The sequence below is a fragment of the Sinohyriopsis cumingii genome, chromosome 17, assembly GCF_028554795.1.
Source record: "Sinohyriopsis cumingii isolate HCF-2022 chromosome 17, ASM2855479v2, whole genome shotgun sequence".
Taxonomy (NCBI): domain Eukaryota; kingdom Metazoa; phylum Mollusca; class Bivalvia; order Unionida; family Unionidae; genus Sinohyriopsis; species Sinohyriopsis cumingii.
This window is the reverse complement of record NC_142977.1, coordinates 78,402,212-78,428,698: the sequence shown is the minus strand read 5'-3', so window position 1 is coordinate 78,428,698 and position 26,487 is coordinate 78,402,212. Positions and strand designations below refer to the sequence as shown.

Below are 26,487 nucleotides of genomic sequence, written 5' to 3'. Positions count from 1 at the left end.
AATCATGGTTATCTAAGGTTCACATGCGAGGGGGAAAAGAAAAATTATTTCTGTCATCGTTTCATCTACGAATGTTTCTTCGGAGTGATCAAAGACGGTCTTGTTATTGATCATATTGACGAGGATCCTCAAAATAACTCCCTAAACAACCTTCGAGTTGTCACACGAAGCGTGAACTCTGCATGTGGTAATACAGGAAGATGTAAGACAATCGGAAAGAGGGCGGTAATTTCCACAAACACAGAAACTGGCGAAAAAATTATATTTCAGTCTATGCGTGCTGCTGCAAAATATTTTGATATTGACCCGCGTGTGGTAAAATACGTCGCAGAAAATATAACCAGATCTACTTTCTCGAAAAAATATAAACAGAAAATTACCTTTCAGTATCAATAATTATCATCACCACATTGAATTATATCATTATTTGAGGGGGTCCAGTACTGTCTGATTGTATACTACTGAATTTTTGATTATCTAAAAGGGAGATTACTTTGTAATATATAGTTTTCTTCGTAGATTTTTGATTTTTTATGATCGTAATTAGTCAGTTTAACTAATTACATCGTAATTAATTACTCGTAGAAGTATTATTTATGGTTTTTAAATATTTCCAATCATACAACATTACGAGAAATCATGATAATGTTATTGATCCGCAAGGAAGCTGTAATACAGATACAGAACAGAAACCGTTGTCATGGTATAAATCGATCTGCAGGTGTGTTCATGCCACTGTTATTATTGATTCGCAGTCTGCTTAGGAAAAACGCTGTTTTATATTCAGAAACTGTTGTTATAAATACAGAAACTGTTATTATTCAGAAACCGCTGTTTTAGTGTAAATATTGGTTCCTTGGCTATATATTAACTTCCGAAACATATGTTCGTAACAAGGTTTGATAGCTCAATCAGTATGGTATTGGACTGTGACACTCGCGGTCCAGGATCGAATCCCCATGGCTGACAATTTGTCGGTGGTGCGCGCATAATTGCGATTTTTATAATAATGGGGGAACCGCAAAACCCCCCGCTCAGCAAAATTCAACCACAATATTGACTGGTTGTTGATACATATTTTCGTATCACCCACTGGATTAATTATTGTGGGTGGGATTTTTGCTGAGCGTATATGTTTGTACTGTCCTTAATTAAGTTATATGTTTGTGCCGTCCAATGCATAATCTGAGCTCGTTAATACACTCGATAGGGGCTCTTCATTCATAATCTGAGCTCGCTAATACACTCGATAGGGGCTCTTCATTCATTGTATATAACCATTTCATTGCATATATCCATTTCATTGTATATATCCATTTCCTTAGTTAAGTTATATGTTTGTGCCGTCCAATGCATAATCTGAGCTCGCTAATACACTCGATAGGGGCTCTTCATTCATTGTATATAACCATTTCATTGTATATATCCATTTCATTGTATATATCCATTTCATTGTATATATCCATTTCCTTAGTTAAGTTATATGTTTGTGCCGTCCAATGCATAATCTGAGCTCGCTAATACACTCGATAGGGGCTCTTCATTCATTGTATATATCCATTTCATTGTATATATCCATTTCCTTAGTTAAGTTATATGTTTGTGCCGTCCAATGCATAATCTGAGCTCGCTAATACACTCGATAGGGGCTCTTCATTCATAATCTGAGCTCGCTAATACACTCGATAGGGGCTCTTCATTCATTGTATATGTTGTGCTGTCCTTGAAACATCCCGACGAACTCGCTAAAGACTAGATAGGGGTTCTAGGGATATTTTTTTTTATTTTAAAGATTTATATATTATATAATGAACCATGAAAATATCAATGATGTAATTGTTGTATTAAAAAATTGAAAAAAGATGGAATTAATATATCTGATGAACTTAATCCTGAAAAAATAGTTTCTGACTTTGAGATTTTACAAGAACGTAAAACCCAGGGGACACACACACTATCATCTGAATACAAGCTCATGAAGCGGATTCAGGCGGCAATGTTTTAGTCGCTAGCTACCGTAGAAGATGATCATGTGAAGGAGTTCGTTCCTCTCTCTGCCGCCGTAGAAAGAAATAAATCGTTATTATCCCACGAGTATGAGGCAAAGAAAACGATTAGTACTCGTATAAGACAATTAAGAAAAATTATGTTAGATCGTGAAACGATCCAGAGTAACTTCGTTACTGGTGAAACGATCCAGGGTAACTTCGTTACTGGTGATAATGAAAATGAAAGTTTTGGTAACTGGGGTCCCTGTCAACGCTGACCACGTGTGGGCTAGAATTAAATTTTAAAAAAAAAACATATCTTTTTTGCAAGGCCGATTAATTTGTACCAAACACAATTTTGTATCAGTAATAAAATATTTTTTTATTTATTTTTTTTAAGTTGATCGAATTTGAGTCTGATCTCTGTTACAAATGTTCTTCTAACTGTTAAGAAATCCTCGTGTGTAAAAACCCTCCATTACATAAAGATCTACGATTTCACATACAGATTTATCACAAGTTCTTCTCCACGTATGTCAATTAAGCGATTAAGGTGGTCTGTGAGCTTAAAATTTATTCGTGTTAACATATTATTGTGACACCGCAAATACACAGGATTAGTTGGTTCTTGCACGATTAAACTTCCAGGGGGAACTTGTGGTGTGAACGTGTACAGGATGTATCCTTGTTGAGCCTGATTTGATCTTCCGAGATCTATTTGATAGCTGCCATCGATTACGTCACAAACCAGATTGACCGCGACCGTCGGTGTTATATTAACGATTCCCGGAGATACGTGTCTCCCGCCGCCATGTGGATCATTATCATATCTAAGAACGGTTGCTGGTGGAATTAATTTTCTCCATGCATCGAGTATTTTAGGAAAAAACTCATCAATGACATCAATGACAGATTTTCTTAACTCAATTACACTATACCCGGGAAATTTAAAATTTGGTACATCGGCTTCTGTTAATTTATATCTTTCTAACCATTTATCTGCACCAAATTGTTTAAATGATTTTAAACTAAGCATCGCTTGAACTACTCGGTTATTAAAATATTCCATATCTGATATAAGCTGATTTAATATTTCCACACGCGTGATGATTTTTTTCACGTGATGACGCTGATATGTCAAACATATGTTCGTTAAAATATTGATTTAGTTGATCTAGTTGTTTTTTACATTCTTGATTGATTTCCTGAAAATATTCAACAATCTCACTTTGATAAAAACCTGAAGTATTTATTTCCCCGGGATTTTTAAAAGTCCATGCCTCATCATAACTGTAAATTAAAAACATGCTAAACATTGATTTATTTTTTATAATACGTAGTTTTTCCAGGTATGATGGATTAATTTCATGATATGATTGCCTATCCGTGACATAATCAGACTTTTTCGGTTCTGGTGGTATCGGTGTTATCGGTGGTGATATCTCAGGCCATCCTAGTACGGATCTTATCGTGGATTGATAAATATCAACGGCATAATCAGGCGAGTTTATTTCAATCGTCGAGGACAGGGTCGGTTCATGAACATTAATTGATATTTTTGATTCTTTTCCTGTTATTGATTTTATTCTACGTTGAAATTCCTCATTGATCTCTTCAATCTCGTAACTGCCAGTTGGTATTCCAACAACAACCCAGTCAGGTGTTCCATCGGGTTTGTTGTTGTTAGCAAATACAAGCGAATTATTTGCTGGTGTACCATTAAATGATTTTGATCTGATATTTGGCCAGCTGTAATATACTCGTAATTGCGCTAGTGCTATTTCTTTTACTGGAATTGCAGTAGGAAAATTAACACTAAATTCAGGATTAATTGAACTTACCGAGATCATCGTTATCTTTGGCGGAGTTGTGTTGGTCACGATCTGCTGGAGTAGCAGCAGAGGGGGTGAACAGACCATAAAATTCCGACAAAACAAATAAAACAAACAAATAAAATCATCTCGTAGAAAGGTCCAGATTTTACAAATTAACGTTTCCTTGAGATGTTTTATTTCTGTAATGGCCGATTATACTAATAAAACCTTAATTCGAAATAGTAGCTGAAAAAATAAAGTACTCTACGTGTTTATTTATTTCTTGTTTATTTTTTTGACGACCAACGTTGGTAGGTACCCTCTCTGCTGCTCCTCTTCTGCTGATATTAATTAAATTATTATGTTATAATAAAATGATACATCCAGAATCTCATACTGCAAGAACAGCTCGAGAACAATTAGAAGCAATTAAAAAATTTCTTCCTGTCAAAGACTCATTTAGAAAAAATCTACAAGCGCAGCAAGAAGCAAAATTTGAGTTTGAAGAAGGAACTAAAAAACTATTTAAACCCGTCACTGCAGCTACTGAACAAGTTACAACTGTTATCAAAGAAGATCTTCTTCCGGTATCAGAAAAAATAGCAAGAAGAACTAAACAGGCAAAGAAGATTTTACGAGACCTTCCAACTGACATAGCTGCAGCTCAACCTCCACCTGTTGGTGAGGAAATACTTGAGGGTATTGGAGAACTTCGTACTGAAGTCGCCGATGTGAGAGAAAAACTTGCATCTAAATCCAAATCAGGAGGAGAGAGCTTAAAATTAATTGCAAGATTTAACGAAGGAGTTGTTGAGGAAATTAGAAAAACTGAAAGAGAGAACTTACCTAAGATGATATTAGATAATATATCTAATAAATCTAATTTTTTAAAACCCTTTTATGGAAAAACAAATGATGATTTCATTAAATGGATATATCGCGTATATTACAATAAAAAACAAGCTAGAGGTCAAGAATTTGAAAGATTTAATGAAGAAGTAAATAGACTTAGAGGGAGACGGGAACAACTAGGACAAGGAGAGTGCTCCCAGTATCAGCTTCCTCCACCTCTGCAACAAATAGAACAACAGCAATCTTCTTCGCCGCAGCAAAGGTTGAAGTCGGAAATTAAAAAGGCTAAAGAGTCACTTAAATCATACTCCTCGAAGAAAATTCCTTCACCTTTACGTAAAATTTCTGCACCGAAAATGACATTTACACCGACAGATTCACCACCTGGATCACCCCCGCCCACCACTGAAGTACTTACTCCGGTAATGCAACCACCAGTATTTAAAACACCTCAAGATGAACCTAAAACAGGATCTGGTTTATGTCCTGATAATATCATCAATGACGTGTCACGGTTAGAAGTTCTCATAGAAGGAAAACGAGCTGGAAATAATTCACCAGAAATAACCAATGAAGCAGCTGATATTTGTCGGCGACTATTTCAAGGTGGTATCATGGATATTGGCGTTTACCGAGAACTTATCGATGAGCTCGTTGATGATTAGTTGTTAGATAAATGGTAAATAAAATAAGATGATTTTGCATGATAATCATCGTAAACCCACACAGGTTAGAGCGGTAAACTCACGATTACCAATCTATAGTGTTATTTACGGAAATGGACTTGGTGATGTTATTCAGGGATTATTCATGAGGATAGCTCCAAAAGTAGCACCTGTAGCAAAACAATTATCGATGAAGGCTATTGATATTGTTCGTGATAAAGCTCCTGGTGCAATTGTCAATGTTGCTGGTAAGGCGTTCTCGGCGATCAAGGAAAGATTAGCACGATTATTGCGACGAAAACAACAACCACCGGTGAAACTGGCAAGTACTGAGGTGATGCCCGCAGATGTTAGTAAAATAATAAATCAGGCTGCAAATCAAAAACTAGCGGCGATATCTGAAGAAGCAGAAAAAAAATATAACAGCAAATTTAATAGCAGGGAGCGGTCTTCGTCCACGATGATCATCATTTGGAAAAATGGTAACTATAATAAAAATGTTCAGGCGCGAATCAGACCCAGCATTTGATATGGAAGCACCTGTCCTTAAGTACGAGTCGGTACGTGATTATCAATTTTATTCTTATGACGCAAGACTACCAAATCAGCGAGGGAGAATCGAATTACAGGTTCATGATACAAGTAGATATTTCTTGCCCGCTGAGGCGTTTATTGAAGTAGAAGGTAGACTTCTAACGAATGTTGTAGCTAATGCGCCATATGCTGCTAATTTGCGTGTTGGTTTTGTCAACAACGGGATCATGGCATTATTTAGTGGCGCCACATACATGATTGATGGAAAAAATATTGAATCAATTCAGAATGATGTCGACGTTGCTACAACAATAATTGGTCTGGCGAGATATTCTGACGACTTTACAAGATCAGCTGGTCCAACAATGATGTTTGCCAAGGATATTACTGACAACGCTGATCATGTTCAGTATACCAAAGTACGGACACCACAAGATACTGCATCTGATCCACAACCGGTTGCTGATGGTCCTGAATACGCAGCCAGACCAGCTGCTGCTTTTGATATTATAAAAAGTGTTAGTGCGACTTACAACCTGGGATTTGCAACACGCCGAACAGCGCTGTCGGGAGATAATAGAAATTTTTCGTGTGCAATTCCATTATCTCACATCTTTGGATTTTGCAGAAATGTTAGAAAGGTCATCTTTGGAGTTAAACACACAATTGTGCTCGTAAGAAAAAGTGATGATAATGATGCAATCTGGCGAGGTGCTGGTGTTGCTGATGGTAAAGTAAATATATCAAAACTTTCATTGTGGATGCCAGTAATGACTCCATCTATTACTGAGGAACAAAAATTACTATCTTTTATGGATCAAGGCGGTAAATCATTGCTATCATGGTTAACAGTAACCACAGATGCTGCTCAAAGCAATATTAATGGTTTATTTACATGGCATATAGCATCACAACAGGGTGTTTCTGCACCACGACATATTTTTATTGCATTGCAAAATATTAACCGGATAAATGATCAACAACGTTCACATATGATATTTGATAACCTTGGAGTTAATGAAGTTTCCTTACGGATAAATGGACATCAAGAACCAGCCGAGGATATACAACTAAATTTTGATCAAAATCATGTAGCGCGCGCATATCATCGTTTAATGTCATTCATGGGACGTGACCAAAATAAAGATACCGGTTTGCAAATATCACAACTAGATTTTACAGGTCTATATCCGATTTATTATTTTTCACTAGAACATCTTGATTTATCCAAACAATCTGTTGTTGATATACACTTTCGAGCTCATGTTACTAACCCTCCTCCTGATATACCCGGTCCACCAATTGTTCTCGGCTTCTACAGAGCGATCGCTGTCGTACTTAGCGACAAAGCCATGTTACTTGAGGGGGGCAGTGGTCGAATGAGGGTCGTTGATGCACCGGTGGAAAATATTTAATCGTGTTATTTAGAAAAATATTATTTATATAAAAATGTCGTACAGTCATGTTAATGTTACTCTGACCCCGGGTCAGGTAAAAAAGCTTCAATCAAAAACCGCCAACAAATGCGGAACTAAAATATCACTAAAACGAGATCATATTAGTGGTGGTCCAAACAAATTATCGCTGACAAATAATCAGATTAAAAATTTCAATAAAGCCCTAGAATCAAAAACTGGAGTTCAATTCCATCTCTCCCCGAGCGCCATCAAAGACATGGTTAAAACGGGCGGTATATTTCCACTACTTGCGGCCATTCCGGCATTAATAGCTGCAGCTGCTCCAGCCGTAGCAAAAGCGGCCGCGTTAGGTGCTGTTGGAACAGCCGCTGGAATGGCACTAAAGAAGGCAACAGGGCGAGGATACAAAAAAAGGGGCGTGGCTTAAGATTACCGGGATCTCGTTGGGGGAGAGGCCTAAGGCTTCCAGGATCACTTCGTTAGACGTTCCAGCATCAAATTTTGATTTACTTAATGCCGCTAAAATATTAAAAATATCTGCCTTTAGAGGTGTTTTTATGCGAGATCAATTACCAAAACAACCAAACAAACTAGAAACAGGTATTATTAATCTCGATGAACGTTCTGGACCTGGTACTCATTGGGTATCATACGCGGTTGATCCACGTGGAATTGTTTATTTTGATTCGTACGGGTTAGCTCCACCTGTTGAATTTATCAAGTATGTCGCACCACTCCACGCAACAACCAGAGGTTCCAAAGTTTGCTATTCAACGCTACCCACACAAACAATGACAGATCCGCCAATATGCGGCCGTGAAGTAATTAATGTACTCGACGCTATATCAAAATCATCCAGGCCGCCACATAAAGTCGTGCACGATTATACAAGCAACCGATTTGTTGCGCGTAAGGCGTTTTAAACAACGGATCTTATATAATGGTTGACATCTACGGAAGATCTTCTACTAGTAAGAAAATAAAATCCGACGTTGATCTGTCGAAGTATGCGACTAAGGATGACCTTGCTGATATCATGAACCTGGCTGGAGTTGACCCAGATGAAGTTGTTATTTTTCAAGATCGATATGGTAAACTAAAAACCAGCAATATCAAATGGAATGATATAGTCCGGCGAGTACTCGGTGCAGTTACGGATAATATTCCCGTGTTTACTGACGGTGGTAGAATCAGAGATTCAAGTATGTAACTTAAAACCATCAGAGATGAAATTGCAAAAAGTGTTGCTAATCGCGTGAGAAACACCGGTGACACAATGACAGGTGAACTTAGCATGAACGGGAACAAAATAGTAGCTGTAACAGCTCCAAAATCTGACAACGACGTCGCAAACAAACTATACGTCGACGACGTGGATGGAAAGCTATCCACGCTGCGGGCTGAATATGATGTTCACGTAACCGGTTTTACAAGGCTTCGAAGAAATTTTCAAAAAACCGATGATGCCATAAATAAGTTCTTTGGAACTCCTTCCGTCATCGATATAAAACTTTCTGATATCAAAATTGACCTAGACACGATCAAACGAACACAGCTAGACATCATAGCGGGAATTCCTGAGATTATCAATAAAACCAGTCTGATTAAAATTCCAGCTGAAATAACTCCCGGGCATATCACAAACATCGTATGCACGGTATCATCGGGATTTGCAACATGGTCAAAACAAAATAATACTATCAAATATACCGCAACAGTCACTGGCGTGTACAGGCTGTCTGTGTTTAGTGCTGCAAAATTTGAAATATTTACAACGTTTCCATGGCGTCATTCCACCGACAGGTTTTCCGGGGTTGTATCTGTTGTATTAAATATCGGAACCGAAGAAATATTTATTCTGGAAGCAGCTGATAGGACATTAACCGCAACATCTTACTGGTGGTGTTTGGAATTTGTAGCTGAAGCACATCAATTGGTTACTGCATAAAAATATATATGGACGGTGCACAATATAGATACAATCAAGCGCGTGAATGGCAGGCGGCACTAAAAGATCAAGTTGATCAATATACAGTAAAAGTAAAAAAATATCGACGACGATTGGTTATCGTTGATGTGATTGTTTATTCAGTATCCGCTGTTGTTGCTGGAACCGGTGTAATATTATCAGCGTTGACAACGATGGCACCAGTAGCTGTAACTATTTGTATTTCAGCAGCAACAACTATTGCAGGTGTGCTTAATATCATCACAAAAAAAATATGTTCTTGCACGAACGAAAAATTATCCGATTACAAAATAAAATTACATACAACGACGGTAGCATACTCGAAATTATCCTCGTTGTTATCAGCAAGTCTCAGTGATGGAATTATATCTGATTTCGAATTTTCAATGATAACCAAAATATACGACGAAGGTATCGGTATTAAAGATACAAGTATCAATAATGACAGAATTACTCCAGCAGATCGTGACCAACACAACTCCGCCAAAGATAACGATGATCTCGGTAAGTTCAATTAATCCTGAATTTAGTGTTAATTTTCCCACTGCAATTCCAGTAAAAGAAATAGCACTAGCACAATTACGAGTATATTACAGCTGGCCAAATATCAGATCAAAATCATTTAATGGCACACCAGCAAATAATTCGCTCGTATTTGCTAACAAGAACAAACCCGATGGAACACCTGACTGGATTGTTGTTGGAATACCAACTGGCAGTTATGAGATTGAAGAGATCAGTGAGGAATTTGCGCGTAGAATAAAATCAATAACGGGAAAAGAATCAAAAATATCAATTAATGTTCATGAACCCACCCTGTCCTCGACGATTGAAATAAACTCGCCTGATTATGCCGTTGATATTTATAAATCTTCAATCAGATCCGTGCTAGGATGGCCTGAAATTCCCAGGTTGTATGAAGGACCACCAGAACCGAAAAAGTCTGATTATGTCACGGATAGGCAATCATATCATGAAATTAATCCATCATACGGGTAAAAACTACGTATTTTTAAAAATAAATTAATGTTTAGCCATTTTATCTTTCACGACGATATTGAGGCATGGATTTTTGTAAGTCGGGAGGGGGAAACAGGACATGTTTTTGGTCTTCATCGAAATGATATTATTAAATATTTTCAGGAAATCAATCAAGAATGTAAAAAACAACTAGATCAACTGAATCAATATTTTAACGAACATTTTTTTGACATATCAGCGTCATCGCGTGAAAAAATCATCACGCGTGTGGAAATATTAAATCAGCTTATATCAGATATGGAATATTTTAATAACCGAATAGTTCACGCGATGGTTAGTTTAGAATCATTTACAAAATTTGATGCATATAAATGGTTAGAAAAATATAAATTAACAGAAGCCGATGTACCAAATTTTAAATTTCCCGGGTATAGTGTAACTGAGTTAAGAAAATCTGTCAGTGATGTCATTGATGAGTTTTTTCCTAAAATACTCCATGCATGGAGAAAACTAGCACCATATCCAACCGTTCTCAGATATGATAATGATCCACACGGCGGCGGAAGACACATATCTCCGGGGATCGTTAATATAACACCGACGGTCGCGGTCAATCTGGTTTGTGACGTAATCGATGGCAGCTATCAAATAGATCTCGGAAGATCAAATCAGGCTCAACAAGGATACATCCTGTACACGTTCACACCACAAGTTCCCCCTGGAAGTTTAATCGTGCAAGAACCAACTAATCCTGTGTATTTGCGGTGTCACAATAATATGTTAACACGAATCAATTTTAAACTCACAGACCACCTTAATCGCTTAATTGACATACGTGAAGAAGAACTTGTAATAAATCTGTATGTAAAGTCGTAAGACTTTTGTCGTAAGACTTTATCGTAGATCTTTATGTAATGGAGGGTTTACCAACTCACCCATCAGAGTTATAAATAAATAATAATTCAGAAATAAAATAATAATTCAGAAATAAATAATTTGTAAAATTAAGAAATTTGTACAATTTTATGTTTTTGATGGGGTAAATGGTACTCAAATTAAGAAATTTGTACAATTTTGTAAATTTGATGGGGTAAATGGTAGTCAAATTAAGAAATTTGTACAATTTTATGTTTTTGATGGGGTAAATGGTAGTCAAAATTAAGAAATTTGTACAATTTTGTTAAATTTCAGTAAAAAAAAACAAATTAATTCAGTAAATAAATAAATAATAATTCAGAAATAAAATAATAATTCAGAAATAAATAATTTGTAAAATTAAGAAATTTGTACAATTTTATGCTTTTGATGGGGTAAATGGTAGTCAAAATTAAGAAATTTGTACAATTTTATGTTTTTGATGGGGTAAATGGTAGTCAAATTAAGAAATTTGTACAATTTTATGTTTTTGATGGGGTAAATGGTAGTCAAAATTAAGAAATTTGTACAATTTTGTTAAATTTCAGTAAAAAAAAAACAAATTAATTCAGTAAATAAATAAATTAATTCAGAAATAAATAATAATTCAGAATCTTTGATTCTAAGTACCAAGTAGCCCATCAAAATTGCAAATTGCATGAATCAGAATCTTTGATTCTAAGTACCAACTAACCCATCAAATTCAGAAATAATATTTCTGATCAAAGATCTCAGTCATCTTCATCGGAATTACTACTCTGGATCGTTTCACCAGTAACGAAGTTACTATCTAACATAATTTTTCTTAATAGTCTTATGCGAGTACTAATCGTTTTCTTTGCCTCATACTCGTGGGATAATAACGATTTAATTCTTTCTACGGCGGCAGAGAGAGGAACGAACTCCTTCACATGATCATCTTCTACGGTAGCTAGCGACTGAAACATTGCCGCCTGAATCCGTTTCATGAGCCTGTATTCAGATCATAGTGTGTGTGTCCCCTGGGTTTTACGTTCTTGTAAAATCTCAAAGTCAGAAACTATTTTTTCAGGATTTAGTTCATCAGATATATTAATTCCATCTTTTTTCAATTTTTTAATAGCAACAATTACATCATTGATATTTTCATGGTTCATTATATAATATATAAATCTTTAAAATAAAAAAAAAATATCCCTAGAACACCTATCGAGTGTTTAGCGAGTTCGTCGGGATGTTTCAGGGACAGCACAACATATACAATGAAATGGTTATATACAATGAAATGGATATATACAATGAAATGGTTATATACAATGAAATGGTTATATACAATGAAATGGTTATATACAATGAATGAAGAGCCCCTATCGAGTGTATTAGCGAGCTCAGATTATGCATTGGACGGCACAAACATATAACTAACTAAGGAAATGGATATATACAATGAAATGGATATATACAATGAAATGGTTATATACAATGAAATGGATATATACAATGAAATGGTTATATACAATGAATGAAGAGCCCCTATCGAGTGTATTAGCGAGCTCAGATTATGCATGGACAGTACAAACATATAACTAAGGACAGTACAAACATGTACGCTCAGCAAAAACCCACCCACAATAATTAATCCAGTGGGTGATACGAAAATATGTATCACCCACAAGTCAATATTGTGGGTGGGAATTTTGCTGAGCTGGGGGGGTGGGTGGTTGCGGTTCCCCCCACTATTATAAAAATCGCAATTATGCGTACACCACCGACAAATTGTCAGCCATGGGGGTTTGATCCTGGACCGCGAGCGTCACAGTCCAATACCATACTGATTGAGCTATCAAACCTTGTTACGAACATATGTTTTGGAAGTTAATATATAGTTAGCTATATAGCTAAGGAACCAATATTTACACTAAACAGCGGTTTCTGAATAATAACAGTTTCTGTATTTATAACAACAGTTTCTGAATAATAACAGTTTCTGTATTTATAACAGCATTTTTCCTAAGCAGACTGCGAATCAATAATAACGGTGGCATGAACACACCTGCAGATCGATTACCATGACAACGGTTTCTGTTCTACACACAGCTTCCTGCGGATCAATAACATTATCATGATTTCTCGTAATGTTGTATAATGGGAAATATTTAAAAAAACATAAATAATACTTCTACGAGTAATTAATTACGATGTAATTAGTTAAACTATATATTACAAAGTAATCTCACTTTTATATAATCAAAATTCAGTAGTGTATGGAGGACCTACTGTGACATAAATTAAAAAAATTAATTCAATGTGGTGATGATAGTTAATAATGTGGTGATGATAATTATTGATACTGAAAGATGATTTTCTGCTTATATTTTTTCGAGAAGGTGGTTTTATATATATTTTCTGCCGCTCTTTGTACTGATTGCGAGTGAATATCAAAATATTTCGCAGCCGCGTTCATAGACTGAAATATAATTTCTTTGCCAGTTTCTATGTTTGTGGAAATTACCGCCCTCTTTCCGATTGTCTTACATCTTCCTGTATTACCGCGCGTATTATTCTCGCTGTATGTGACAACAGGAAGGTTGGATAAATTATTGTTTTGAGGATTTCCATCAATATGATCAATAACAAGACCGTCATTGATCATCCCATTATGACATTCATACGTAAATCTATGACACAGATAATGTTTCTTTCCAATTGTAAATCTAAGATAACCAAAATTATTAATATAACCAACTTGTCTCTTCAACTTGCAGTGTCTGATGATACCATTAATATTTGATTCATAGTTTGTTATGACAGGATGTGGGACAAATATATTTTGCTCCATTATAATAATATTATACGTTTAAATCATTGTTTGTCTGAAATCTTGATATATAATCCCTCACGGATTTTATAGCGTTTTCACCGCTATTATTTTTTTTGTCATAATATCTTTTAAGTTCTCTGAACCGTTTTCCGCCGCACTTTCCACATAATTCTGTTTTTCCTCGCACTCCAATACCACACCGTAGACATGGTATTGGTCCTAGACTTCCTCGTCGTATGTTTTGTGAGTGCATCCAACAAAATTCCTTTCTACAGGATTTGTTGCATCGATTTACTGAGCCGATCATCAACCATCTGCATTGAGACATTGTATATATATATATAATTTTCTTTATTTAAATATTTGTTTTAATTATATGAACGAGTTTGAGAGATTATCCCAAACTAGGCCTGTTAAATATAAATTCAACCTTGACAGATTATCTTCTGACTTGCCAGTACGAGATTTGGTTGATCCGAAAAATAAAAGTCTGATCTCGAAAATTCACGACGTCAAGAAAGAATTTTACACGGATGGTGCATCTCATACATGGTCAACGTTCAAGATTATACGCCTTGACAAAGTCAGTGTCGACAAAGTCACGGACGCCACAATGAACGACAAGCGAGCGGCAACTATCATTAACTACATCGCTGAATACGAGGGCAATCAAAAATATTTCTTCAGAGTAAAATTTATTGTATTAACAGAAACAGGTAGTTGGATTATCCGTGACAAATATTATCCTGTCCTTGGCAATAATAAAACTGTCATATTAAGTAAAAATTCCAGACCGGGTCTACTGACGGGTATTGACAAACCGTATTATGAACGAGCGTATCCTGTAACAGCGGTTATTTATGGAATCTATGAGATAAATAAAAACCCCAACGTTGATAAACTAGCGCCGATGAAATTTTCAAGGTTAAATTGTGTAGCCGAACGAGTAATAGAACACTTTACAAACGCGATGCGTGGAAATGGATTAACTGATTTAAGGCGTGAAAAAATAAACTCGTGGGCTGATTCAGTTAAGGATACCGGTGCTACAATAAAAGATGTTGCTGAGTTAGGAAAAATATTAAAATTTCCAATAACTGTGGCGACAATAACGGGAGAAGTACTGTACCAATCGAAATATAAATCGAAGGGAGCTCCAATAAATATTATCGATCATAACGCGCACGCATGGACTAACGCAGTAACAATATTTCCACGTGATCGAACTGTTAGATTTTACTCCCCAGATAATTCTGGGGCAGACAGCATGTTTGATTTTATCAACGAAATAAGTAAAACCGATCCTGTATCGGTATGGTTATTTAAAAGTAATGAGGAAGGTGAATTTGATCAGTTTGTCAAACCAAACGGTGAAATATATCGAACAAAATCCCTCCATGACGAGATGAAAGATCTTGCGACGTTTTTACAGTGCAAGCACGCGGAAAATACTGACAAATTACTAACTAATTGTTTTACCGTTCCATCTGTTGCGCCTCATTTCGCCAGAGAACGAAATTCATGGAAACCAACACGATTTGATTTACTCGAGGACGTACGCGCAAGTTGCGTCGAATATGGACATGGCGGATTATGGAATACCAAATATAATTACAATGATGTTATTTCGGTTGATATGGTTGCATGTTATCCAGGAAGTTTTCTGGGATACGGAGATTGTTCTGTGTACTTTGAAAGATTTGGTCACCCAACAAACGAGATGACGCGAGTGGCAATTAATGGACCATTACCTGATTTTGATCTGACTGGATTCGCCTGTATTGAATCATTCGAGTTTAACGAAAATCTTCACAAGATTTGTTATGTTTGGTTTGGCAGACATTTTTGTGAAAAACGTTGGGCACCTATAGTTTTGTTGCGATACATGCTAGATTGTATGATACTGACATCGTTGGTGGTCAGTGAGGCAATTATATCATATCATGCACAGACCAAAGTTTGGTTGCCCATGTCAGATTCTGAAGTTATCAGCGAGTTTAAGGATGTTTCCGAAGATGATATTCCTAATAAACTCAAAACCGCAAAAGATCTCGGTAGAAAAATTATAGGTAAATTTACTCAAGGTGGTGCATATGATTATAAAAGACATCACGCACGATTAATTTTAGATGATGCCGAGTACGATTTTATAATCGCTGATACAACGGCGAAAAATATATTTGTAAATCGAGAGAGTGTTTATTTATCCGACGGAACAAAATTAGGTACGATCGTTAGTTACATAAATGACGTATCCCCGCAATATACTCATCTAAGATCTTCCATGTTGGCTTATGTTTCTATAAATTTATTATCGATGATTAATAGATTTCCCGAGACCGCAGTCAGAGTCGCAACAGATTCGTTTTATATTTCAAGTAAATATTTAGAATCTGTTATGAAATTTACAAGTAATGATGAACGATGGGGTTCGTGGAGAATAAAAAAGGAACTATTACACAATTACACAGAATCAGCAGATGTTCCAATGAGAGATTTTTATCGTGAGGGTAATAAAATATCAGAAATGTCGAAAGCACCATCGTTGAGTGATCCAATAACCAGATATAAGACAGTATATCTCAATGGACCTGGTGGATGCGGCAAAACAACTCGAACGATTAATGTTTTTAGAAATTCAGATATAATCGTGCTGACACCCACACATAGACTTGCACGTGAGATGAAACAGCGGCAAGTACAATCGTGTACGTATCATAGTTTCTTTCGGTGGCGCGGGGATACATGGACTCCTGAACGGATGGGAGAAAAATATATACCTAAAATAATTATTTGGGATGAGATATGCACGGTGTCATTGGATACATTAAAAATGTTTCTTGATTGGTTGTTGACGAAAAATACCGCCATAATAATGTGTGGCGATCATGGTCAACCGCCGCCTTTTGTTGGACCATCTCCACATGATTGGTTAAAAAATTTCGTTGATTATTACGAAGAAATAGATGATGATCATAGAGCTCTTGATGCAAATTTGAGGGAGTTTAAAAAATTAATCAGACTACAATCAAACAAAATTCAGTGTGAAATAATACGTGGAGTGATCTCAGAGACATCAATGAGTGATTTTTTGAATTTATGGAGACCCACCGATTTGATCGTAGCAAGTAGAAAAATAATCAGAGACGCTTTACAACAACAGTTATTTCAGCTGCATAAAGAAAAACACTCAGAATTACCCGTACCGTTGTGTTATAGACCATCAGATACACGAAAACAGAATATTAATGTTGATATTCCAGGACTCTTGACAGAGTCAAGGAAACAGAATCTCGTATTAAATGATATTGTCGCCGTTGATATCAGTGTAGTTGAAGATGCAATACACGCTGACAAATCTCCATGGGTGTTGGGATACGCCATGACGATCCACTCGTCTCAGGGATTAACTATTTCTGATACACGAGTCTGGATTGTAGACGATCGCATCGAGTGGTCAAATTTAGTTTATTTGGCGGTATCGAGGGTCAGAAATATATCTCAATTACGAAGAATTAAAATTCCTGAAATCGTTGATAAATTTAACATCATCGATGATGATATAATAAGAAAAAATTTAATCGGATACAAACAATCTGATAAAAAAAATAAACGTGACTTTGATCTTGATGTTGAATTTATTATTGAGTTAAAACAGCAGCAGAATAATCATTGCGCAAGTTGCAATTGTATAATGTTATGGCGGTATTCGAGTAATGATTCAAGACAATTTACCGTAGATAGAAAAGATAATAGTCGCGGTCATACACGAGAAAATACCATGTTAACCTGTCTTGAGTGTAATCGACGTAGAGGCGCTAGTTAAGTGATCGAAATCACCGGAGTGATCGCGGTGGTAGTTGTGTATCCGTGGGAATTATTTGTAGTTGTTCACGTGTAAATCCACGTTGAGGAGCGGCCGAATCTAATCTGTAGATTGCAGGTCTGGAAACGCCTACGTTTCTTCCAGTGGATCTTGTCACGGTAGATATTTTGTGTGTGGTAACACTCCAAATAGGATCAGTTGCTCTCGCTTTACCACCTTCAAGTTCACCAGGCTCATATAAATATCTGACTGTGACATCACCTAATATTTTTTGTTTTCCAACATCTTTTCGTTGTGTTGGTATATTTTTTTTTGTGACCGCGCTAATGGGTTTCATGTTGGTTGTTCGTGTGATCTCATTATTTAATGCAGCTATCACGCCTGGTAATCTTGCAACCCATTCGCGAGATCTTTTATCCTGAATAAATTCCCTCGCGTATTGATATCCAAATAACCGCTCAGCGAGTGTTCGATTAAATCGCTCAACAATTGCTTGATCACGGTGAATTGCAGTATGACCTCGTCGTATTTTGGTATTATGTTGTTTCATCAGCGATGATACTGGACCAAGAAATTCCTTACCAGGATCAACCTGTAGTAGCTGTGGCCATCGCAGACCACCTTGTGGTCCGAGTCCTCGTTGATAAATTCGTTCAAACGCATCGGCTACTTCAGATGATGTTTTCGCTAATAGCGGCTCTGCTTCTTTATATCTACTTGCAACATCAACTACGGTTAACGCGTATTTGTACGTTTTTCCACGCACAGTATCATGCGGTAAAAACAGAATATCAGCTTGATGAACTTCATTAGGAACACTGACATCGAAATACGCGTACTGAATTTGTTTAGGACGTGGTAGATAAATTTGCCATATTGCCTGCCTGGACAACCACGCTTTAGCAGTAGAATGTTTAACCGCCGCTGCATCAGCGAGTTTACCAATTGCTGCTTTGCCTCTCCAGTATCCTCTCGGTGAATAATAAATTGATTCCATTATTAATTACCAGCCCCAATCGCTAATTTACCTTTCATCGAGGATCTTACTAACCAATTAGCTAATGATTCTCTAATATTTTTATTTTTTATAGAATTTAATGAATGAATTAATTTTACATCTGCAATATGCCTATCTTGTAGATTTTGACTTTTATAAGCTACATCATGAGCATGACAAGCTCGATCAATAGCGTTTACTGGTTCCTCGCCTGGTTTTGGTTGATCTTGATCATCGAGCCTGATATCGAGTCGAGTACCAGGACCGCAATAATTATATCCTGGTAGATGTTTTTCTCCACTGTATTTAGCCCACGGAGTACCTGGAAACTTTTACATCAAATTAGCAATATCACCACCGCGCTTATTAGGTAAAAATGAAAATTTCTTTCTACCGCATATAGAACATTTTCCACCGTACGCTATTTTTTTATTTTTTGTTATAACTGTAGCTAAATCAGTAGTTGGAGTTTTAACTCTACAGCGTAAACAATATAAATTCATGTTATAATATATATGGATATAATTGATTTCTCAGCAACTCGGCAGCGAGAGCCAGTTAAGCATCATCCTGCGCTACCGAACTCCATCAGAATGATTATCATAGGACCATCTGGATCGGGTAAGACGCAATTATTACTTAATCTGATAATGAGATGGTTGAAATGGGATAAGTTGTGTTTAGTAGCACCATCCGTTGATGATCAACGATGTTATGACGTACTTAAAGATTTCAATGAAAACGCACGATTACTGGATGAAGATAATGATGTTATAGAGTTTATAACCGATATTGATGAAGCACCATCCGTAGATTCCATAGACGGATTTATTAATAATTTAGTTGTATACGACGATGTGATGCTAGATAAACAATCAAATCCAGCCAGAATATTTTCCCGAGGGAGACATAAAAATACAGACGTGATCTATGTTACTCAACGATATACACAAATTCCGAAGGTGATCAGAGACAACTGCAACATTTTAGTTGTGTTTAATGGCGTAGACACACACACGTTGCGAAATATTCATCAAACTTGGTGTGGTGGTGACATGGATATAATTAAATTCAAAAATTTCTTCTCACGAGCGCAAGCTACTCCACATGGATTTATAACAATAAATTGACATGATCCAAGAACAAGATATCGTGTGGGTCTTGATAAAATATTTGGGTAACAGGGGTGATGATAAAATTAAATTTAATTAAACAGATATCATTAATATAATGAACAACTGTGCGTGGTTACATCAAGGAACCACTAACAATTGTAATAAAAAATGCCGTGGAGAATATTGCAAGAAACAGAATTATCTTATAAAGAAAAATCCTCATGCTGGTCCACGAAGTTGTGTTGGATGTAACAACGGCGTTAGAGGATTATATCAGATTTGCAAAAATTGCAGTAGAGATCGATATCGAAGTTTGATGAACTATTACAGAAAAAGAAAGAACATAAATCCCAAAATAGAAAAACCACCATCAGAACTTGAATATTACTTGAAACATAGAACAAATAAAGATGAAACAGATGAAGATGAAACAGATGAGGAAAAACGACAGCGAGAACGCGTTGAAAAATATTCATCAAACTTGGTATGGTGGTAAATTAATAGCAGCAGAGAGGGTACCTACCAACGTTGGTCGTCAAAAAAATAAACAAGAAATAAATAAACACGTAGAGTACTTTATTTTTTCAGCTACTATTTCGAACTGAGGTTTTATTAGTACAATCGTCCATTACAGAAATAAAACATCTCAAGGAAAAGTTCATTTGTAAAATCTTGACCTTTCTACGAGATGATTTTATTTGTTTGTTTTATTTGTTTTGTCGGAATTCTATGGTCTGTTCACCCTCTCTGCTGCTGGAGTAATTCTGTCATTATTAATACTTGTATCTTTAATACCGATACCTTCGTCGTATATTTTGGTCATCATTGAAAATTCGAAATCAGATATAATTCCATCACTGAGACTCGCTGATAACAACGAGGATAATTTCGAGTATGCTACCGTCGTTGTATGTAATTTTATTATGTAATCGGATAATTTTTCGTTCGTGCAAGTACATATTTTTTTTGTGATGATATTAAACACACCTGCAATAGTTGTTACTGCTGAAATACAAATAGTCACAGCTACTGGTGCCATCGTTGTCAACGCTGATAATATGACACCGGTTCCAGCAACAACAGCGGATACTGAACAAACAATCACATCAACGATAACCAATCGTCGTCGATATTTTTTTACTTTTACTGTATATTGATCGACTTGATCTTTTAACGCCGCCTGCCATTCACGTGCTTGATTGTACCTGTATTGTGCACCGTCCATATATATTTTTATACAGTAACCAATTGAGGTGTTTCAGCTACAAATTCCAAACACCACCAGTAAGATGTTGCGGTTAATTTCTTATCAGCTGCTTCCAGAATAAATATTTCTTCGGTTCCGCTATTTAATATGACAGATACAACCCCGGAAAACCTGTCGGTGGAATGACGCCATGGAAACGTTGTAAATATTTCAAATTTTGCAGCACTAAACACAGACAGCCTGTACACGCCAGTGACTGTTGAGGTATATTTGATAGTATTATTTTGCTGCGACGATGTTGCAAATCCCGATGATACCGTGCATACGATGTTTGTGATATGCCCGGGAGTTATTCCAGCTGAAATTTTAATCAAATTGGTTTTATTGATAATCTCAGGAATTCCCGCTACGATGTCTTGCTGTGTTCGTTTGATCGTGTCTAGGTTAGTTTTGATATGAACGAGTTTCATGTCAATGGCGTGTGGAGTGCCGAAGAATTTATCTATGGCATCATCGGTTTTTTGAAAATTTCTTCGAAATCTTCCAAAAGCGCCTGCGTGAACATCATATTCGGCCCGTAACGTGGATAATTTACCGTCTACGGTGTCGACGTATTTTTTTGTTGCTGCGTCTTCGTCAGATGTTGGATCTCTTAAAACTACTATTTTATTTCCGTTCATGCTAAGTTCACCTGTCATTGTGTCACCGGTGTTTTTTACGCGATTAGCAACACTTTTTGCAATTTCATCTCTGATGGTTTTAAGTGACATACTTGAATCCCTAATTCTGCCGCTGTCAGTCAACACGGGAATATTATCCGTAACTGCACCAAGTACTCGTCGAACTATATCATTCCATTTGATATTGCTGGTTTTTAGTTTACCATATCGATCTTGAAAAATAACAACCTCATCTGGGTCAACTCCAGCCAGGTTCATAATATCAGCGAGGTCATCCTTAGTCGCATACTTCGACAGATCAACGTCGCCGGGCTTTTTCTTAACGCGTGAAGAAGATCTTCCGTAAATATCAACCATTATATAAGATCCTTCGGATCTAAGATCTGTTTAAAACGCTTTACGCGCAACAAATCGGTTACTTGTGTAATCATGCACAACTTTATGTGGTGGTTTGGATGATTTTGATATAGCGTCGAGTACATTAATTACTTCACGGCCGCATATTGGCGGATCTGTCATTGTTTGTGTGGGTAGCGTTGAATGCCAAACTCTGGTTGTTGCGTGAAGTGGTGCGACATACTTGATAAATTCAACAGGTGGAGCTAACCCGTACGAATCAAAATAAACAATTCCACGTGGATCAACCGCGTATGCGGTCCAATGAGTACCGGGTCCGGAACGTTCGTCAAGATTAATAATACCTGTTTCGAGTTTGTTTGGTTGTTTCGGTAATTGATCTCGCATAAAAACACCTCTAAAGGCTTTTATTTTTAATTTTTTAGCGGCATTAAGCAAATCAAAATTTGATGCTGGAACGTCTAACGAAGTGATCCTGGAAGCCTTAGGCCTCTCCCCCAACGAGATCCTGGCAATCTTAAGCCGCGTCCCTTTTTTTTTGTATCCTTGCCCTGTTGCTTTCTTTAGTGCCATTCCAGCAGCTGTTCCAACAGCACCTAACGCGGCTGCTTTTGCTACGGCTGGAGCAGCTGCAGCTATTAATGCCGGAATGGCCGCGAGAAGTGGAAATATACCACCCGTTTTAACCATGTCTTTGATGGCGCTCGGGGAGAGATGGAATTGAACCCCAGTTTTTCATTCTAGGGCTTTATTGAAATGTTTAATCTGATTATTTGTCAGCGATAATTTGTTTGGACCACCACTAATCTGATCTCGTTTTAGTGATATTTTAGTTCCGCATTTGTTGGCGGTTTTTGATTGAAGCGTTTTTACCTGACCGGGAGTCAGAGTAACATTAACATGACTATACGACATTTTTATATAAATAATATTTTTTCTAAATAATTAAAGATTTTCTACTGGTGCGTCAACGACTCTCATTCGACCACTACCACCTTCAAGTAACATGGCTTTATCGCTGAGTATGACCGCGATTGCTCTGTAGAAGCCGCGAACAAGTGGTGGACCAGCTATATCAGAGGAGGTCTAGTAACACGAGCTCGAAAGTGTATATCAACGACAGATTGCTTGGATAAATCAAGATGCTCCAGCGAAAAATAATAAATCGGATATAAAGTTCTGAAATCTAGTTGTGATATTTGCAAACCAGTATCTATATTTTGATCACGTCCCATGAATGACATCAAACGATGATATGCACGCGCTACATGATTTTGATCAAAATTTAACAATATATCCTCAGCCGGTTCTTGATGTCCATTTATCCTCAAGGAAACTTCATTAACTCCAAGGTTATCAAATATCATATGTGAACGTTGTTGATTATTTGTCCGAGCATTATTTTGCAGCGCAATAAAAATATGTCGTGGTGCAGAAACACCCTGTTGTGATGCTATATTCCATGTAAATAAACCATTAACATTGCTTTGAGCAGCATCCGTGGTTACTGTTAACCATGATATCAATGATTTACCGCCTTGATCCATAAAAGATAGTAATTTTTGTTCTTCAGTAATTGATGGTGTTATTACTGGCATCCACAATGTGAGTTTTGATATATTTACTTTACCATCATCATCAACACCAACACCTCGCCAGATTGCATCATTATCATCACCTTTTCTTACGAGCACAATTGTGTGTTTAACTCCAAAGATGACCTTTCTAACATTTCTGCAAAATCCAAAGATGTGAGATAATGGAATTGCGCATGAGAAATTTCTATTATTTCCTGACAACGCTGCTTGGCGTGTTGCAAATCCTAAGTTGAAAGTCACGCTATCACCTTTTACAATATCAAAAGCAGCAGCTGGTCTGGCTGCGTATTCAGGACCATCAGCAATCGGTTGTGGATCAGATGCAGTATTTTGTGGTGTCCGTATTTTAGCATACCTGATATGATCAGCGTGGTCAGTAATATCCTTGGCAAACATCATTGTTGGACCAGCTGATCTTGTAAAGTCGTCAGAATATCTCGCTAGACCAATTATTGTTGTAGCAACATCAACATCCTTCTGAATTGATTCAATATTTTTTCCATCAATCATATATGTGGCGCTATCAAACAGTGCCATAATTCCGTTGTTAACAAAACCAATATGCAAATTGGCACCATATGTCGTATTATCCCCCTTTACAAGTTCACCTTCTACTTCAATAAATGCCTCAGCGGGTAAAAAATATCTACTTGTATCGTGAACCTGTAATTCGATTCTCCCCCGCTGATCTGGTTGTTTTGCGTCATAGGAATAAAATTGACAATCATGCACCGATTCATCTTTGAGGACCGGTGTATCCATGTCAAATGCTGGGTCGGATATATGTTTAAACATTTTATTATAATTATCATTTTTTCAAATGATGATCATCGTCGACGAAGACCGCTTCCTGCTATTAAATTTGCTGTTATATTTTTTTCCGCTTCTTCAGATAATTCCGCTAGTTTTTGATTTACAGCTTGATTTATTATTTTGCTGACATCTGCAGGCATCACCTCAGTACTTGGTAATTTTACTGGTGGTTGTTGTTTTCGTCGCAATAATCGTGCTAGTCTTTCTTTGATCGCCGAGAACGCCTTACCAGCAACATTGACAATTGCACCAGGAGCTTTTTCACGAACAGCCTCAATAGCCTTCATCGATAATTGTTTTGCAATCGGTATTGCTTTTGGAGCCATCCTTCTAAATAGACCCTGAATAACATCACCAAGTCCATCTCCGTAAATAACCCTATGGATTGGTAATCGTGAGTTTACCGCTCTGACCTGTACAGGTTTGCGATGATTATTATGTATTATCATCTTATTTTTATTTACCACTTATCTAACAACTAGTTATCAACAAGTTCATCGATAAGTTCTCGGTAAACTCCGATATCCATGATGCCGCCACGAAATAATCGCTGGCAAATATCAGCTGCTTCATTAATTATTTCTGGTGAATTATTTCCGGCACGTTTTCCTCCTATGAGAACTTCTAACCGTGACACGTCATTGATGATATTATCAGGACAAACAAAATTATTTCCCAGACCACTGCCAGTAGCACCCGGTGCATCGTAAAATTCTTCTTCTGGAGATTGCTGTCGAGAAGGTTGTTGCTGCGGTGGTGGAGTTTGTTTTTTCTGTTTCTGCGGTGGCGGAGTTTGTTTCTGTTTCTGCGGTGGCGGAGTTTGTTTCTGTTGCTGCGGTGGTGGAGTTTGTTTCTGTTGCTGCGGTGGTGGAAAAGAAGGTTGTATTTGTTGTTGCTGTTTTTGTAGTTGTTCAAAATATGAATCTATTGCATTAATAAAATTAATATATCTAATATCACTATTTCTAGCTTGGTCAACATCATAATGTATACGATATATCCACCTGTACCAATTATCACGACTTACAGTATCATCGGCATACTCGGCTTTTAAAACTTCTTTTCGACGATCATAACTCCGTGCGGCATATTCAGCTAATTTATCTATATTTTTAAGTTCCTTTATGTAATTAAGATGACGTTCATCTAATTTATCTTTTATATGAACCTTTTCCCTTGCTTCTCCTGTTTCTGTTTCTGGTACATGATCTTTCATCTCACCTATTTCAGCACGAATTTTACCAATACCCTCAAGTATTTCTTCACCAACAGGTGGAGGTTGAGCCGCAGCTATATCAGTTGGAAGATCTCGTAAAATCTTCTTTGTCTGTTTAGTTCTTCTTGCTATTTTTTCAGTCTGCGCTGCAGTTTGTTTTGATACCGGAAGAAGATCTTCTTTGATGACTGCAGTGACGGGCTTAAATAGTTTTTTAGTTTCTTCTTCGTACTCAACTTGTGCTTCTTGCTGCGCTTGCAGATTTTTTCTGAATGAGTCTCTGACAGGAAGAAATTTTTTAATTGCTTCTAATCGTTCTCGTGCTGTTCTTGCAGTATGAGATTCTGGATGTATCATTTTATTATAACATAATGATTTAATTAATATCAGCAGAAGGGGTGTAAATTTAATTAAAAAGATATCATTAATATAATGAACAACTGTGCGTGGTTACGTCAAGGAACAACAGATAAATGTAATAAAAAATGCCATGGAGAATATTGCAAGAAACATAATTATCTTATAAAGAAAAACCTTCATGCTGGTCCACGAAGTTGTGTTGGATGTAACAACGGCGTTAGAGGATTATATCAGATTTGCAAAAATTGCGGTCGAGATCGATACAGAAGTTTGATGAACTATTATAAACACAGAAAGAACATAAATCCAAAAATAGAAAAACCACCATCAGAACTTGAATATTACTTGAAACATAGAACAAATAAAGATGAAACAGATGAAG

The 26,487-nt window shown here is 36.8% G+C and overlaps 1 protein-coding gene across 1 annotated transcript in view; it reads right to left on the bottom strand.

The window, feature by feature from the left end:
- Window positions 1-25,745, bottom strand: part of LOC149779288 (uncharacterized) — a 237,444-nt gene extending 211,699 nt beyond the window's left edge. The window contains 1 exon segment of the mRNA XM_089938418.1: window positions 25,540-25,745. Coding sequence (XP_089794544.1) covers window positions 25,540-25,745 — 206 coding nt within the window.
- Window positions 25,746-26,487: the final 742 nt, after the last annotated feature.